At 36.7% G+C, this 18,500-nt stretch overlaps 1 protein-coding gene across 8 annotated transcripts in view; it reads right to left on the bottom strand.

Annotated features, from left to right (window-relative positions):
- Kpna5 (karyopherin subunit alpha 5) overlaps window positions 1-18,500 on the bottom strand; it is an 80,670-nt gene that overhangs the window by 33,400 nt on the left and 28,770 nt on the right. For 7 of the 8 annotated variants that reach the window (XR_010042718.1, XR_010042715.1, XR_010042716.1 and 4 more), the window contains exon 8: window positions 13,167-13,266. The exons of the other annotated variant lie outside the window; for it this stretch is intronic. Coding sequence is in view for 3 of the 7 variants with exons in the window: in XM_005008136.4 (XP_005008193.1) it covers window positions 13,167-13,266 (100 nt within the window). In the remaining 4 variants the exon portion in view is untranslated. The remainder of the gene's footprint in view (window positions 1-13,166; window positions 13,267-18,500) is intronic. 8 annotated transcript variants of the gene reach the window in all.

Raw genomic sequence — 18,500 nt, 5'->3', positions numbered from 1 at the left:
TGGCCTGTGATAAGTGCTCAGCGCACTCTGCCCAAAGCCCAGACTGTTTGGGACCCTTCAGGCTTCTGGGTGCAGTGAAGTGGATAAGTGGTTTGAGGCATCCACATCCGCCTCCCCATCCTGGCTGTGCTTAGAGAACTGTGGAGCTTCCAATAAGCAGGGGGGCGCACAGTGTCCCTGAAGCCCAGCTTATCTGGAAGTACAGAGTTCTAAACAGGCAGAAGAAGGCCATTGGTTCTACAGGCCCAGTGGCTTGGGGTAACGGGGTGCCAGAGTCTCAGGAGCTGCGAACATAGAAGGGGATTTCCAACAGACCTGGAGGAAGCTTTCAAATAACACTTGAAACACAGAAATATAGGAAAATGACAAAACGAAAGACCAAGTTACAACCTCAAACCTCCAGCCCATCTCAAGAAACCCTGGGAGCAATGTATATAGAAGAAAATATATGCCATTCATCTCAAATATCGGACACAATAGCTACTGAAATTAACAAGCAACTCCAGGAAGCTTTAAAGAAATTCAAACTCAAAATAATCTCCCAGGTAAAAGAAGAAATGATAAAAGAAATGAAAGAGATTCTGAATATAGCTAAAGAAAACACAGTTTAAAAAATTGGAGGAACTAAACAAAAAGATAGAAAATCCTTAGATGAGCAATATAAGAAACAAACAGATAAATAATGCAGATGCACAGAGATATACAGGAAATAAAAAACTCCACTGAAAGTTGTAAAAACCGCCTTAATGAAAGTGAAGATAGAATTTCAGACCTTGAAGACAGGATTGCAGCTAGTGAACAAGAAAGGAAAGATCTTTTAAAAATAACAAGGAATCAGGAAACAACAATTCAACAACTGAAAGATGATGCAAAGAAAAATAACCTAAGAATGATAGGGATTAATGAAAAAGAATGAGACAACATAAAGGATGTCAAGAGGATATTTAGAGAAGTAATAGCTGAAAATTTCCCAAGTATGAAATCAGAAACCGACATCAGGATCAGTGAAGCATATAGAACTCCAAATAGTCATAACCAAAATAAAACTACACCCAGACATATAATAATCACCATCTCAGAAATCCAACACAAGAATACACTATTAAAAGCTGTCAGAGAGAAAAGACAGATCACTTATAAAGGAAAACCTATCAGAATCACAGCAGACCTCTCAGCACAAACAATACACTCAAGAAGAGCATGGAGTGAAGTATTCCAGAACCTAAAGCAAAATGATTTCCAACCTAGACTGATGTATCTTGCAAAACTGTCATTCAAAATTGATGGTGAAATATGATACTTCCACGACAAAGAACAGCAGAAGAACTTCATGAACACCAAACCAACCCTGCAAAATATATTGAAAGACAGTTTAGATACACAAAGGAAAAACCACTAAGCAAAGCAGATAATTAAACAGAAGAGAAAGATAAAGATGCAACAGCAGAGAGATAACATGTCAACAATAAACCAGCAGTTAACAGTAATAACCATTAATGTAAATGGTCTCAATGCACCAATCAAAAGAAACAGACTAGCAGAATGGATCAAGAAACAAAATCCAACCATATGCGGTTTACAGGAAACCCATCTAACCCAGAAGGATAGACTGAAAGTCAGACTGAAAGTCAAAGGATGGAAAACAATACTTCATGCAGCAGGAATCCAAAAAAAAGCAGGAGTAGCCATTCTGTTTGCAGACAATGTGAACTTTAAACCAACAATGACCATAAAGGACAAAGAGGGTCACTACATACTCGTAAGGGGAAAACTCCAAGAGGAAGAGATAACTATCTTAAATATATATGCACCAAACTCCAGAGCACCCAGTTATATAAAACAAGTATTAACAAAAATGAAAACTCAAATTATCAGTAACACAATTGTAACAGGAGACCTTAATACGCCATTGACACCAAGGGACAGATCAAACATACAGAAAATGAGCAAAGAAATAACAGAACTGAATCACACCTGCGAACAAATGGATTTGATAGACATATACAGAATGTTCCACCCAACAACATCAGAATACACATTCTTCTCAGCAGTACATGGATCATTCTCTAAAATAGACCATATATTAGCTCACAGAACATATTTAAACAAATGCAAAAGAGTTGAAATCATCCCTTGAATGTTATCGGATCATAGTGCTCTGAAATTAGAAATTAATGATAAAAGATACTGCAAAAATCCCGCAAACACATGGAAACTGAATAACACACTTTTGAGTAATCAGTAGGTCACAGAAAAAATTAAAAAATACCTAAAAGAAAATGAAAATGCAGATACAACTTACCGGAATTTGTGGGATGCAATGAAAGCCATCCTCAGAGGAAAATTTATTGCACTGAGTTCCCACATCAGGAAATCAGAACAAATACAAATAAATAACTTGATGCCACACCTCAAACAGCTAGAAAAAGAAGAGCAAGTCAAGCCCAAAGCCAAAAGAAGGGAGGAAATTATAAAAATCAGAGCAGAAATCAATGCAATAGAGACTAAGAAAACAATCCAAACAATCAACATATCAAAGAGTTGGTTCTTTGAAAGAATAAATGAAATCGATAAGCCCCTAGCCAACCTTATTTTAAAAAGGGAAGAAAAAGCTCAAATTCATGCAATAAGAAATGAAAAAGGTGAAATCACTACAGACCCAATAGAAATACAGAAGACCATCAACACCTATTCCGAAAACCTCAACTCTCAAAGGTTTGATAACACAGAAGAAAGGGACAGATTCTTAGAAACATATGAAGTACCAAAGCTAGATCAAGAGGATGTAAAACTGTTGAATAACCCAATCTCTGTTAATGAAATTGAAAATGTAATTAAGTCCTTACCTACAAAGAAGAGCCCAGGCCCAGATGGATTCACTCCAGAATTCTACAAGAAATACAAAGAAGACCTAATGCCGACACTCCTCAAACTATTCAATGAAATTGAAAGGGAAGCAATCTTTCCTAAGTCATTCCTGGAAGCAAATATTACTCTAGTACCAAAACCTGAGAAAGACCCAACTAAAAAAGAGAACTATAGACCGATCTCCCTAACGAACACAGATGCAAAAATCCTCAATAAAATATTGGCAAACAGGATGCAGCAAATCATCAAGAAGATTATACATCATGAACAAGTGGGATTCATCCCAGGAATGCAAGGATGGTTCAACATACGTAAATCAATAAATGTAATCCACCATATCAATAAAGCCAAAAGTAAGAATCACATGATCATTTCTATAGATGCAGAAAAAGCCTTCGATAAGGTCCAACATTCATTCATGATAAGAACTTTACAGAAAATTGGAATAGATGGTCTTTACCTCAATATAATAAAGGCCATTTATGACAAACCAACAGTCAGCATCTACTAAATGGCCAAAAATTGAAAGCCTTTACTTTAAAATCAGGCACAAGACAAGGATGTCCTTTATCACCACTCCTATTTAATATAGTACTGGAAGTACTAGCCAGGGCAATTAGGCAAGAGAGAGAAATAAAAGGTGTAAAGATAGGAAAAAAAGAAGTTAAATTATCATTGTTTGCAGATGACATGGTACTCTACATAGAAGACCCCCTAAACTCCATTAAAAGACTATTAGACATGATAAATAAATTCAGTAATGTAGCTGGATACAAAATCAATACTCAGAAACCAATAGCGTTCCTATACACGAACAACAAAATCACAGAGAGGGAAATAAGAGAAACCACACTCTTCACATTAGCAAGCAAAAAAATGAAATATTTAGGAATTACTTTTACAAAAGAAGTGAAAGACCTATACAAGGAAAATTATAATACACTGAAAAAAGAAATTGAAGATGATCTCAGAAAATGGAAAGACATCCCTTGCTCATGGATAGGAAGAACAAACATTGTGAAGATGGCCATTCTCCCAAAACTGTTATACAGATTCAATGCAATCCCAATAAAAATACCATCAACATACCTTATAGATCTAGAGAAATTACTCCTAAAATTCATCTGGAACCAGAAGACACCTAGAATAGCAAAGACAATTCTAAGCAGCAAAGGCAAGGCAGGAGGCATCACAATCCCTGACTTGAAGTTATACTACAAAGCAACAGTAGTAAAATCAACATGGTATTGGAATCAAAACAGGACCGAAGATCAATGGAATAGATTAGAAGATACAACCACAACTACAAACACACTCAACCACCTTATCTTTGATAAAGGAGCCAACCAGGTTCACTGGAAGAACCTGGTGCTGGAAGGGGCTGGGGATTTGGCTCAGCGGCATAAGCACCTGCCTTGTAAGCAGGCGGTCGTGAGTTTGATCCTTGGTACTGATAAAAATGAAAAAGACCAAATAAATAAATAAATAAATAAATAAATAAATGGTACTGGAAAAACTGGCTCTCCATTTGCCGAAAACTAAAGCTAGACCCATGTCTATCACCATGTACTAAATTAAAATCTAAATGGGTCAAAGATCTGAATATTAAAACAGAAACGCTAAATCTATTGGAAGACAAATTGGGTAGAAACCTTGAAGACATAAGAGTAGGTAGAGAATTCATGAACAGGACTCACACCACATGGGAAATACTTCCCAGAATCAATAACTGGGACCACTTCTTATTAAAAAGTTTCTGCATGTCAAAAGAAATCTCCAGCATAGTGAAAAGAAAACCCACAAACTGGGAAAAGATTTTAGTGAACTCTCTCTCAGACAAGGGACTCCTGTCTAAAACATATAAAGAATTATAAAAAAACTCAGACCCCAAAATTCAAAGATCCAATCCAAAAATGGGCATCTGAGATAAATATGCACTTCTCAGATGAAGAAACACAAATGGCAAATATATACATGAAAAAATGTTCATCATCATTGGTCATTAGAGAAATGCAAATTAAAACCACACTGAGATTCCATCTCACTCCTGAAAGAATGGCCAGGATTAAGAAAACCAACAACAACAAATGCTGGAGAGGCTGTGGGGAAAAAGGAACTCTCCTACACTGTTGGTGGGAGTGTAGACTGGTACAGCCTTTATGGAGGTCAGTCTGGAGATTTCTCAAAAAGCTGGGATTGGAAGTCCTGTTTATTCCAGCTATTCCACTTCTAGGCATATTCCCAGAAGAACTGAAAGCATCATACCACAGTGATATATGTGCACCTATGTTTATCGCAGCACAATTTGTAATTGCCAGATCTTGGAAACAACCCAAGTGTCCATCAACTGAGGAATGGATAAAAAAATTGTGGTATTTCTATACAATCGAGTATTACTCAGCTATAAAGAAGGATCACATTGAGATATTTATCAATAAATGGGCGCAGCTTGAGACCATACTCATAAGTGAAATAAATCAATCTCACATGTGTGAATACCAAATAGTTTCCCTAATGTAAATAATGATTCAAATATATAAAAATATGTAGTAATCATGATTCCCCATTATGTGGCCTTGAAGCTTTATAAAGTTTTCACTTAATAATTGGAAAGGCTTTATTCTGGGCTTCTTGATATTCAAATATTTGAAGCTATAGTATATGAAGTTTTATTCAAATATTTCAAGGAAAAAGACAGACACTATGGTAACTACTATTAAGTCGGGTTATTTGGTAGTGAAGCACTAGGTTGCTGAAACAGTCAGGCTTTGACCTGTATTGTTATATTGTTATGTCCTCTTTTATCTCAATCTCTCCCCTATTCATTAAAAAAATTATTTAGTTATTTTTTATGGTTTTTTTTAATTAAGGGAAAAAATTTTAAAAATTAGCAGGATATATAATAGTAACTTTTTTTGATTTCCTATTAACTTGTTTTGAAGTCCTGTAATACTCCCACTATCTTGTTTTGACTGATTAGACTCTGTTCCATTCTGTATGATAGTATCAAGTTTGAGGGTATAGGCAACTACTTTGAAGACAATAAGATTCAATAAGATGCCCATTGTGGTTTGACTATTGTCTCCTTTGGAAGTCCTGTAATGTTTACAATGCTTAAGTTTTATTGGTCTTGTTCTCTACTGTTTTGTTCAACTTTATAATACCTAATGAGATAGACAATTCTTTTTAAGGAAACAAGAGACACTGTGGTAACCATTGTTGATAACCTTGTACTCTGTTTTTACATCATGTGCTATGTCTATCCTTGGTTTTGACTGACAGCTTTGTTTTGCCATATTTGACTTTATTCTCTCCCCCCAAAAAAGTTTTAAGAACTAAGGAGTAATAAAACCCAAAATGTGTAAATTTTGTTGTAAAAAAGAGAAGGAAAAAAAAAGTGCTCTAAAAGATACAACAGCAAGTGTGTTTAGGGATGTTAAATAGCTGACCATATTAATGTTTTTGGTTGGATCATTGAACACAACTGTTTGCAGTCTCACTGTTTGAATGTCTACTTCGTATGCTTTGATACTGTGACTTGAGCAACTATCTCTAAGATGATAATATGTAATCTATTAACTGGCGATTTCTTACTTTTTTTTTTTTTTTTTTTTTGTAGTTCTGTATTACTTGTACCCTTACACCGCTTTGTTTTGTTTTGTTTTTTCTTTTTCCTTTTAAATAAAATTTAAAAAATAAATAAAATAAAATAAAATATACCTCTCCTGCCTGTTAAGCTGCCAATGCTGTGACCGCCCTCATCTTTTTGGACTATTCAAACTTTTATATGCTTATTCACACTGTTAGTTCCTAAGAGAGACAAATCATATATCTGTCTAAAAGGCAAGGCTGAATGCTGGGGAATGGCTAATAAGTGACCCCAGCCTCATGATGGCTACCTGTAGCTACCTTCTTAACAGAAGGCCCCAAAGGACTGAAAAACAGTTAGATTGGAGTGAGGACGTCTTACAAGCTTTGAAAGTGACAGAAAAATTCCTCCTCTTCACTATAAAATGGCAGGGCAGATACCTTGGCTGTTTTTCACTCTTTTCTGCCTTGCTCAGCAAGTAGACAAACTGTAGTAAGTAGAGGACCTTGACCTATGGCTGGCTGTTGTAGAGCTCAGGGTGAAAAATGTAAAAAACACTGCTTCCTCCAAAAATGTTTCCAGAAATGTTAAGTCCTCGTGTCAAGAAAAAAAAAAAAATCCCTTTGTTTTGCATGATAGGCCAGTTCTTCATCAAAAAGTGGGGGGAAGGAACTCCCAGCCCAGAAAGGCCACCTACTTCTACCTGGTACACAATGTACATGATCCATACAGCCATGGATCTGTGGGCGCTGGCAAGACAATTAAAGCAGAACATGGGTGTAACAGTACTTGTGTGGCTGCTATGGCTATGGGATGAGGAGGCAGACAACACACAGTTAAGTCCACAGAGATAACCCAAATAGTCAAAAGAGCCAGTACCACTTTTATGAGATGGGTTTTACATGATGTGCAGAGGACAGCCTCAGAAACAGGTACTCAGACTGATAAATTGGTTGATGGCAGCAATGCACCTGGTTTGGGAGAATCCAGGTGATCTGCTGGAACAAGTCACTACCTAGCCTTAATAACTGTGCCACATGAACTGGGCACACAGCAGATGTTTGCAATGCAGTGCTAAAGCCCAGATGAGGAACTGCTGATAGCATGCATGAAAGACATGGTCCTGGCAAGTGGGATCACTAGCATATATGGGTCAATGGCAGCCCTTCTAGCCCTCTTTAAAGATCACCCAACCCATGATACTGGGGATGCCTTGGCCATACTGGTAAATGTGAAAGTAAAGCACCAAGGTTAAGATGAGATCTGTAAAAACTGTACTGGCAAAGAAAAAATGAAGAGGGCCATCCCCACAAAGACATGCTGTAGGGCCACTAAAGGTGGGTCAATGCTAAATTTGGATGGACCTGCCTAGCGGCAGGTAAGTTAGACAGGCAGCCTCTGGATATGTTGCTGACTCTGTGGGAGCAGTTATGCCTTAGGAGGAATACTGGCTGATAGGTTAGCACCAGAAGGCCAAAACAGCCCCAATAAAGCTGGAAGAAGTGACAGTGGGCTCCTTTTACCCTGATTACGAGGTAGGCCATGCAACCTGGGTCTTGCGGGTTCTGGGAGACTGGAGGCCACATATGGAACTGACTGCTAGTCTCCAAAAGACATGCAGTGTATACTAGTATTGGTAGGTATGTATATTAGCATTGTAGCTGAGTTAATGTTAATATACAGCAACCCCAACCATGTCACAGGAACACTGCATATATAAAAGGGTATGGTCACTACAGCATGGTCCAGAAGGCCCAGGTGACTTGGGGTATCAAGCATTTGTCCCCATGCCTGTACAATGTTATGCTTCCACAGTTGCTGACTACATAGAGGTGAACATATTGACAGGTACTTGATTTGACACTTCATGGGGAGAATTCCAATGGTAAATTCTCATGCTAAAAACCAGTCCGAGGCTATTCATAGCACACGCCACTGACTCTCCCACAAGCCACACAGGTTACACACGTGAAGCAGTACCAGCCGCCTGAAGACCATGACATAGGACAGACTGTTTTGAAATTTACACCCTATTGCAGACGCCAGATAGACTGTGGCAAATGACTGTAAAATCTTACTCTGATGCTGGCAGTTAGGACCAATTTACCTTCACCTGAGAGCACAAACAATGGACTTTCCAGATATTGCCACAAAGCTATATGCATAGCCCAACTTTGTGTCATGGCCTGGTGGCCCAAGACCTGGCTACCAAGGACAAGTCACACAGTGTCTCTGTTCTGCATTGATGATTTTATGTTAACTGATTCTCTCTCAGGTTTGAAAGCCACTGTACACAGTTTTAAAAAGCTTTGCTGACATGGGTGTAAGCTGCAAATGAAGACAAGGTCCAGGGAACTGGCCTGTCTGTCAAATTCTTGGGTGTTACATGGTTGGTTAAGATCAGACCCATGACAGTAACCAATTACAGGTATGTGTGGACCTAGCTATCCTGCTGAGCCCTTTATGCAAGATGACAAAAAGGGGCATCGGGGCTGAACACATGCAGTGTTGGGTAAATGCAGAAGAAGCTACTTTTCAGGATTCAAAGGGGGTTGTTGCACAGATGTAAGTCCTGTGAGTCAAAGACCCTAACCTGCCATTTATCCTAATCACCAGTGTTGATGATGATGGATTTGGTTGGGGCCTATGACAAGAACAGAAAAAAACAGAAGCACCCTGTTGGGTTTTAGTCACAGTTATGGGAGGGAGCCAAGAGTTGATATTCCAATTGAAAAACAGCAGCAGTATATGCCACTGTACATGCCTGTGAGGGGCAGATAGAGGGCTAATACAGATGTGAACAGCCCATCCCAAGAGTGGAGTGATGCAGGTCCCCCTACTCTCATGCTTTGGGGGATATACTTCAAACAGCAGCTTCTTTCCTGGCTAGCATGCTGGTAGCTGAACTGGCAATGGTTTGGGGACCCATGATGTATGTGCCCGAAGAACCTGTCCAGGAGAACAAACTACAGGACTTGATGCCTAGTCCCATACAGAAAGGAAAGAGGAATCTCTGGACATATTGATGGGTCTAGCCATGACCCAACCCCACATGGGACAGTAGCTGCTCTCCAGCTCAGTATGAAAGTACTCTAGTTTGTAACCAAAACTGTAAGTTAAGCCAATGGGCAGAGCTACAGACAATGTGATTGCTTGTAATGCATAAAAAGATCCCCTACATGTGTACATGGACAGCTGAGCCATCTTTAGGGGGGTGACACTCTGGTTACCAGCTTGGGCAGCTCAGGAGCAACAGATAGGGCACAAAAAATTGACAGAGATTCAGCCCTGGATTCACTACTCCAGTAACAAGTGGGCTCATCCTGATAATTGTAAGAAAGCCTGTCCTGATGAATACTTAAGACTACCTTGAAGAGACAATGCACTCAAAGCCTTACTCCTGCCACTTCAGAAGCTGGCAGTTCAATGCACAGCTAAAGATTAGATGGACATTGTACACTGGAGTACCTGTCCTAATTGACTCATGTTTTGTTACCCAATTTGGATATTAGTTCCCTATCTTTCGTTTACCCTGGTACTAGCTTCAGGACTCTGGGCTGTATGCCCAGAGAACTGGAAAGACTCCCACAAAATCACCTTCACTCTCTCCCACACTGGTGTAACTTCTGTATAGTTTCAATACAATTATATAGTTTCATTTGTATAGTACCGATACTCTGCCTGGTTCTTGGTTCCTTATCTCCTATTAATCTGTTTGCTATCATTCTCTGGATCACAACTCTGAAAGACTAGTAGGCCCATCAGAAGTCTGTTTTTGTTCTCTCCTACATAATTTTGGGCGCTTAATGGCTCTCCTCATGGTCCTTCGTCTAGGCCTTTGTGTGATCCACATTCTGACATGCTTCCTGGCTGAATGCTTTAAAGCAATGTACCATCTCCTTTTAAAAATTATTTTCCCTTACCAGTTCCTCAGTACTATACTGAGGAAATTGAGAACACTGAGGAAAGTAGGAAAAAAAAATCTTCCCCATAAAAAGGGGTGGGGAGTGCAAAGGCAATTTTGAATGGAAAGAAAATTTTAAAACTTGAATTTCTAATACTATTCAAGGATGGGACTGGGAAGTGCAGTCTGTTCCCATAATTTAAAAAACTGTAAAATTAAGCTAAGCCTTGACATGCCAGCTGCAACTTGTAAGATAAATGTAACTCAGCCGGATAGTGCATCTTGTTCTACTAGCTTGCTTTCAAGTTCTCAAGGACAGACTGGCTCAGTTAAAGACTGATTGATTCTTCCTGCTCATCACAATCCTAATGCTTCCCTCCATTACATAACAGTAACCCCAATTAGCTTACACAGAATTAGTCTGCCTGACAATGTATGACCGAGCCTATATAACCAATTTTAAACTATCCTGTTATCTGTCTTTTGTACCTCCTTCTGAAAACCTACATAAGTGACTAACCTCAAGATAAGAGTTGATGATTTGGAACTGAGATTCCCTTTAGCCCACTAGCATAATAAAGCTGTACGCCTTGCAAAGTTCCTCTGGTGCTGTGTTTTCTATCTGATCTGGTCCTCAATCCCATAATATTACTATGCTTTAAAAGATAAGCTTGAGACATTTTTTTTAATTTTTTTATCCGTACCGGGGATTGACCATGACCTTGCAAGGCAGAGCTTATATCGCTGAGCTAAATCCCCAGCCCCAGCTTGAGACATTTCTATCTGAATGGATGCACCTTGAAGTCATACTCTTACTCTGAAGTGAAATTGGACACACATGTGTAAATACTGCATCATTTCTCTGATGTAAGAAATCAAAACTGTAAATAAGGACCAATGTATACAATAGATACTGTGAAACAGGAAGAAAATGTTCAAATGTGAAAGGGAACTAAGGAGAGGAGAAGGGAAAGGAAGGGAAAAGAAAAAAATGAGAAAAGGAAAAAATGGAAGCAAGTCTTTTGTAAATAAGGAGGGCAAGAGAGGTTGAAGGGACGGTAGGGTAATGAAAAAAAAAAGAATTATATCATGTACAGGTACAAATTTCCTATAATGAATGTGGATCATTATGTATACCTAAAATGTACCAATAAACTGAATAAAACATAAAGAATGATAACAGAAAGTGATAAAATCCTTATAGGACATTTAAAAACTTCTTTGATTAAAACATTAAGGGGGGCTGGGGATTTAGCTCAGTGGCATAAGCGCCTGCCTTACAAGCAGGCAGTCGTGAGTTCAATCCCTGGTACCGATAAAAACGAAAAAGACAAAAAAAAAAAAAAAAAGAAAGAAAGAAAAAAAACATTAAGGAGCCATTGTAGGGTTGTGAAGAAAGGTGGGGCAGAAATGATATTGTAATAATCATTCTGGTTGCTTTTTTTGGAATAGAAACTATGTTGAGACAAAGAGGGAGCAAGATTTTTTTAGGAGGTTACTGCAGTAAACAAGGTAACAAACAGTAGCACAGAGATGATATCAAGAGAAATGATACATTTCCTTCCCAATACATTATTTTGAAAAAGTTCAAACCTATAAAAAATTTGCAAAAAAAAAAAAAAAAAAGCACAACCAATACCCATGTTACTCACCAAGATCCGGTTGACATTTTGCCATGTTTGCACTCTCTCTATATATAAACACACATTTTTTCTTTTCCAACATAAGCATTATTACAACCAAGAAATTTAACACTGATATAATATTATTATGTAAGGTATAAATCACATTCAAAAAAATTTACTTTGATCCATGATCTAAAGATTAAACATTTCATTTCTCTTTCTTTGAAAAAATGACTTTTTAAAACTAATCAGATTTACATAAGTGGTTACATACAGTAAAACTGAACTCGTTACTTAATTTAGTGTTTTTCTTTTTATTTACATCAATTTACACTAATAAATGAACACAGTTGCAAAACAACACGCAACAAAAATGCAGAGTATTTCTATCATCCCCCAAATTTCCCTTCGTCCCTTTGGTAGTCAGTTTCCTCTCTCATGCAACCTGCAATTTGATCTTTATTTTTACAGCTTTGTTTTTTCCAAAAATCATACAAGATGCAGCATTTATGTTTGGCTCCATTCACTTACATGAATAGTTTTGAAATTAACAAGAGTTTGCTTATCAGTGCTTGTGTTCCACCACATCAGTGCATTTCTTTTTTTTTTTTTTTTTAATAAAGTAGCTCATGAAGATGCATCAGTGCATTTCAAGTCATTCATATATACACCACTAATTACTTTTGTACTGTTCCCATTTCTGGTGATTATGAATAAAGTGGTCACAAATACTTACCTAGAGTTCTCTCTACAGATGTACATTTTATATCACTTGATAAGTTCTAGATACTAGGAATGCTAAACTTTGAATATCTGGGAAATTTCACATTTTCCCAATTTCACAATCAACATTATATTCTTAATCTTTAGGGGAGACAGGGCTTTAATTTCCTATAAATAACAAGAATCAGTTTAGAAGATTTCTAATTTCAACTCCTAGATACATAAATATCTGATTATAGTCATTGCCTGTGGGCAGAAGAATTCAAGGAAGGGGTAGGAGAAGAAAATCAAAATTTCTCTTTTATTATAAAGCTTTTGAATTTTGTGAATGTGCAAATACTATCCAGTAATAAAGTAAGTAATATCAAAAAAGTTACCTCAAATTAAAAAAAGAATTATTATAAAAGAACTTAAAAGTTCATGGATATATCTCTTAATTTGTGTATTTTACTCATACCTTACTAAAGTTTGGAGGAGGATTTTTGCCTCTACATAAATTTGAAAGGGCCCATACAGCATTTCTGGTTGTTGTAAGTCTGTTTGAATTTGTTAATAATCTGTCAAGAAACAAGAAAAAAAAAGTGGAATTGTCATTTTTACATTCATTTTTCCTATTCAGCTTTCTATCATAACACACAATAGTCAAACTAGTAAAATAGGAAAAAGGAATCTTTAAAAATTTATGATATTGCCAGCTGTGATGGCACATGCTTGATAGCACTCAGAGGCTTGAGGTAGGGGAGTCACATGTTTGAGGCCAGCTTGGGCTACATAGCTAGTTCAAGGACAGCCTGACCACATAGTAAGACCCTGCCTTAAGAATCAAAAACAAACAAAATTATTCTATTTTTCACATACAAAAATAAACATATTACAGCTGTAATCTATAAGATGTGAACAGATTCTTCAATGACAAAACACTTTAAAAATAATTGGTGCCATGGAAAATTTACATATTTCTACGCAAAGTACTTTAAAGAGTATTAGACTATTTTTGTTTTAATTATAAATGTATCATACAAAATCAAGATGTATGGAATTCAGGGTCAAATTTAATTAAGATCATTGATATGGGAAGTTTTGTGCTTTTATTTTATTTATTTATACTTTTTTCTGAGACAGAGTCTCACTATGTAGTTCAGGCTAGTCTTGAATTCACAGTGATCCTCCTGTCTCAGACTCTCCAGTGCTGGGATTACAGGGTGTGTTTTGTTTCTAATCAACTATATATTTAAGTGTTGTGTGAGGTTTTATTTATAGTATTCTTTTTATTCTCAAAAGTCGTATGTTATTTTAAAATCATTCACACTCAATTTTTATTTAACATACCATCATTTTCCCAAGGTCTGAAATTTCAGAATTTCTTTAGAATATTAATTTCATGTCTCTATGTTTAACAAAACTGCTTAAGTTTTAAGCTCCACTCTATTTCCCAGAAATCTCAAGACAGTTGCTAATAAATTTTAATATAAAATGTTCAGTATTGCTTTTATATGTATATAGGTATAAGATTACTTTCTTCTTGTTAATAAAAACTATACCATCTTTAATAAAAATCTAAACAAATTAAGAATTGTGATGTAGAACAAAACTAACCCTTGGTAAAATAATGTACCAACACAAAATTAGCTTGTGTTACATCAACAAATGTTTTAATGGTTTCAAATATATATATTCAACAACTAAACAGGCAGGAAAAAAATAAAACAAAAAAAATTATAACACAAATGATCATATCTAGAATTCTATTCAATCTTTACTTAAGTGGGGATAAATCTTCACTTTAAAAAATATGTAGTTTGCGAGACAAAGGCAACATAAAAAAGACAAAACTTTATAGCTGTTTCTGCCCCATTGGTTTTCCAAATCTGTTGTAGATTGACTAAAATGTTCAAGTGTCTCTTGTATTTGCAAAGAAAGTGAACTTCTCAAACAAGTTTTCAGTCTAAGAAGTTAATCTACTTATAACTTTCTATAAAAGAATGTTTTATCTGTTTTAGTTATTGATATTTAAATAGGCCATCCTCCAAAGTAGTAGTCCTTGAAGATTTTAGAAAGTTGTGACCCTCACCGATGTGCTTATACCTCAAGAAAAAAAGCACACAAATGTTAAGAGATCAGGGAATACAAAATATTTTATCATACTGAGGACCAGGCCATATAACTCATGGTCTCCAGGCCTGTGAGATCTTGCCCAAGGAAACAAAGAAGTATGTAGAAGGCTGCCACGCTTCTTGGCTGTGCAGGGAAAGCTGGTAGCCACAGTGCTCCTAAGCAAGGTAACATCTGCCGAAGACAATGTGCAGCATGCAGGCATCTGGGCAGAGGGAAGAACCATTCATTTTTCCCTGTCTACCACAGTTGTCTTTCCAGGAAAAGTACTCTGCCTCTTTTCCTGTGCTAATAAACATGGGCCAACTGTGGACCAACTGTGTTGCGTTGTGAGAACGCAGGTTTCTCCTGTCCCCTTGTACCCTGAACATTGTGTTTTGTCTTTCTTTATTCCCCAGTCTTCCTTTATTCCACAGATATGAGGAGTTCTGATCAACCCCCCGCACATACAAAATGTGTTTTGCAATTCTGCTTTTGCAAGGAGTCTGCTAACCTTCTAAGGATCTTAACAAATCTTCTAGAAACATAGACTATCAAAACTGGGAGGAAACCTATTTTGGAATGACAATAGCAAAAATAATGAAGAGGGGAACTTTTCCACCACAGAAATACTGATAAAATTTACAAACACTATCTCAATCAACTTTATGACAACTTGAGAGACAGTCAAAAAAGTTTATAGCAACTAAAAGAATTTTTACCCTGTGTACAGCCTGGGTAAAAATGAACCCTCAAAAGCTCATGTGTTCAAATATGGGGCTTTGGGAAGCTGACTAGATCACTAGAATATTAATCTGAATGGATAGGTCGACTGATGAGTTCACAGCTGAATGTGTTGTTAGGAGGTTAGGGCTGTTTGGAGGAGGTGGGTTCTTGGGAGCAGGACAGATGAGAAAGGTGCTGAAAGCCTGGGTGTAAAACACTTTGGGAATAAAAGATGTAGAAAGTCTCCCCAAGTATCAGACATCTAGACAACACACATGCCCAGGCCAGAGGACATGCTCAGAAAAAAAAATTTCAGTAGACTGAAAGACTTTCATCTTACAGGTAGGCTTTTACCTCTGGCTTAGCACAAGCAAAAGGTGAATGCTAAGCCACAGCTATAATTGGCTTGGCTAAGAAATGAAGGCAAGGGCCACAATGAAAATAACACTCTGAGAGAAATCTGTAACTGCAAGCACATTAAAAATGATTGAAAAAGCTGGATGTGGTGGCGCACGCCTGTAATCCCAACACTCAGGAGTGAGGCTGAAAGATCTCTGTGAGTTCGAAGCCAGCCTTGGCTACCAAGTGAGTTCAAGAGCAGCCTCAACTGCATAGTGAAACCCAGTCTCAAAAAGACCATACAGCTATCTTAATATCAATGCCATTTTCTCATGATTGGAGTAACTTTGTGATAAGTCGCGGGAGAGGGCTGGAGCTCTTAATTTTGTTCCTTTTCAAAAGGGGTTTAGACTATTTTGAGTCTTTTCCATTTTTACAGAAATTTAAGAATCAAAATCTTAATCTTTATAAAAAATTATGTTGGCAGTTTGATATGCAATTGTGTTTCTGATCTTTATTATTTTCATCTATTCATTTTTCATTTTATTCTTTTATTTTTGATTTCTCAAGGAAAGATATAGAGATATTTCATGGTTTTCTTCTTTTTTGATGAATGTACTTGGTGCTAAAAAATTTTAAAAAATAAATAAAATTTTTAAAAAACCAAAAAGAAAAACAATTGCAAATCAAGTACCTAACCTTTTACTAGAAATTAGAAAACAAGACTTTAAATACAGAAGAAAGGAAATAATAAAGAGCAGAGACAAACAGGAAAACACTAGAAAAAGTTCAACTAAACCAAAAAGTCATTAAAAAAAGCAAAACAAGTAATTAAAATTTCTAGACCAACGAAGTCTCAAATTACTAAAATTAGAAATGGAAAAGAAGACATAAGATAATTGTTCTGCAAGAAAAATAAATAAAAGACATCTAAACTGGAAAGCAAGAACTTAATTCTCAAATATGATCTGGTATATAGAAATCAAGAAAAATCCACCCACTTACAGAAACTCATTAATGCTAGTAGATACAGTCAGTCAAATTGCAGGTCACAAGATCAATAGCACAAATGAACTGCATTTTTTATACACTTCCAATGAATAAAAAAAAACTGGCAAGAAAATAATCTTATGACAGCATAAAAATACAGATACACTTAAACTTATGACTATGGTTACTTCTCGATAAATCCACAACAAACCAAAAATGTAATGTGAAGATGCATGCAATACACCTAACCCACTGTTATGATCTGATCTTAAATGTTACCAAAGATTCCCATACTAAAGGCCTGTTTGCCAGCTACTGGATTACTGGATGGCAGTGGAACCTTCAGGAGGCAGGCCCCACAGAAAGAAAGTTAAGTCATGGGAGACAGTTTCTTTAAGGGGCTATGGAGATGCTGGACCCCTTCTTACTCATTTTACTTCCCGGCTACCATTAAGTATGCAGCCTTGGCCCACATGCTGTGCCACGATATGCTCAGCGCCATGATATGCTCAGCCTTCCCACAGGGAAAAAGCAACAGAACTAATCAACATGGATAGAAACCTCTTAAACCAGAAGAAACCCTGTTTCCTTATAGGAAGGTCATGAGTTCGATCCCTGGTACCAAAAAATAAAATAAAATAAAAATTTTTTAAAAAATAAAGTGACTCATAACTGGCCTTTTCCCACAGGGATGGAAAGTTGACACCTATCAAATACCACAGCTTAGCAGCACAATATGTTATACAGCACTATCTCTGTGACCTCACAATCTCCTGCTCATCAATGCTGCTGCTCAGAATCATGAAACAGAACCACACCATACATACTGCTGGTCTAGGAAAAGATCAAAATTCAAAGTATAATTTTTATTAAATGTATTTTACTGTACAAAAAAAAAAAAGGTAAAATATCGTATGTTGAGCTATTACAAATTAGGAACTGACAGTACTTGGAATAAATTTAAACAAGGAGACTTGTACAGTGTAAATTAAAAAATGCTGCTAAAATTAATGAAGATCTAAATGAATTAAAAGATATATGGTCTACATTCTTTGATAGGAAGAGCTAATATAAAGATAGCAATACTCCACAAAACAATCTACAGATTCAAAGATAATGGCTTTTTTGCACAAACAGAATACCAAAAAAATGACATACATGCTACATGATGAATGAATCTTGAAAGCAATGTAAGGAAAAAGGGTTGAGGATGGGGATTTAGCTTAATGATACAAGCGACTGCCTGACAAGCACGAGATTCTGAATTTGATCCCTGGTATCAAAAAAAAAAAAAAAAAAATGGGTCAAGACACAAAAGGTGCCACTGGTATATGACATACCTAGTATAGATAAGCCCATAGACAGAGCAGAGTTTCGGTTTTAAAATAACTGGAATGATATGAAAAGGGATGTGACTGTACATTGGCTACTGAGTTTCTACTAGAGATGGTGAAAGGTTCTGAACAACAGTGACACTTTATAAAGCACTAGGAAATGTACTCAATGCCACTGAGTTACATACTTTCACATTATCTGTATTTTAAATGTTAAAAATTTTTCTGTTCTAGAGATTTTCTTATAAATAGATTTAAGGCCTCCTGAAATATATATTTCACCTAGAGACAAAATACGTAATTTTGACCAT

Source organism: Cavia porcellus, unplaced genomic scaffold (genome assembly GCF_034190915.1).
Source record: "Cavia porcellus strain 051 isolate PalLab524CR breed Dunkin Hartley unplaced genomic scaffold, mCavPor4.1 scaffold_24, whole genome shotgun sequence".
Classification (NCBI taxonomy): Eukaryota; Metazoa; Chordata; class Mammalia; order Rodentia; family Caviidae; genus Cavia; species Cavia porcellus.
This window is presented reverse-complemented; position numbering and strand designations above follow the sequence as displayed.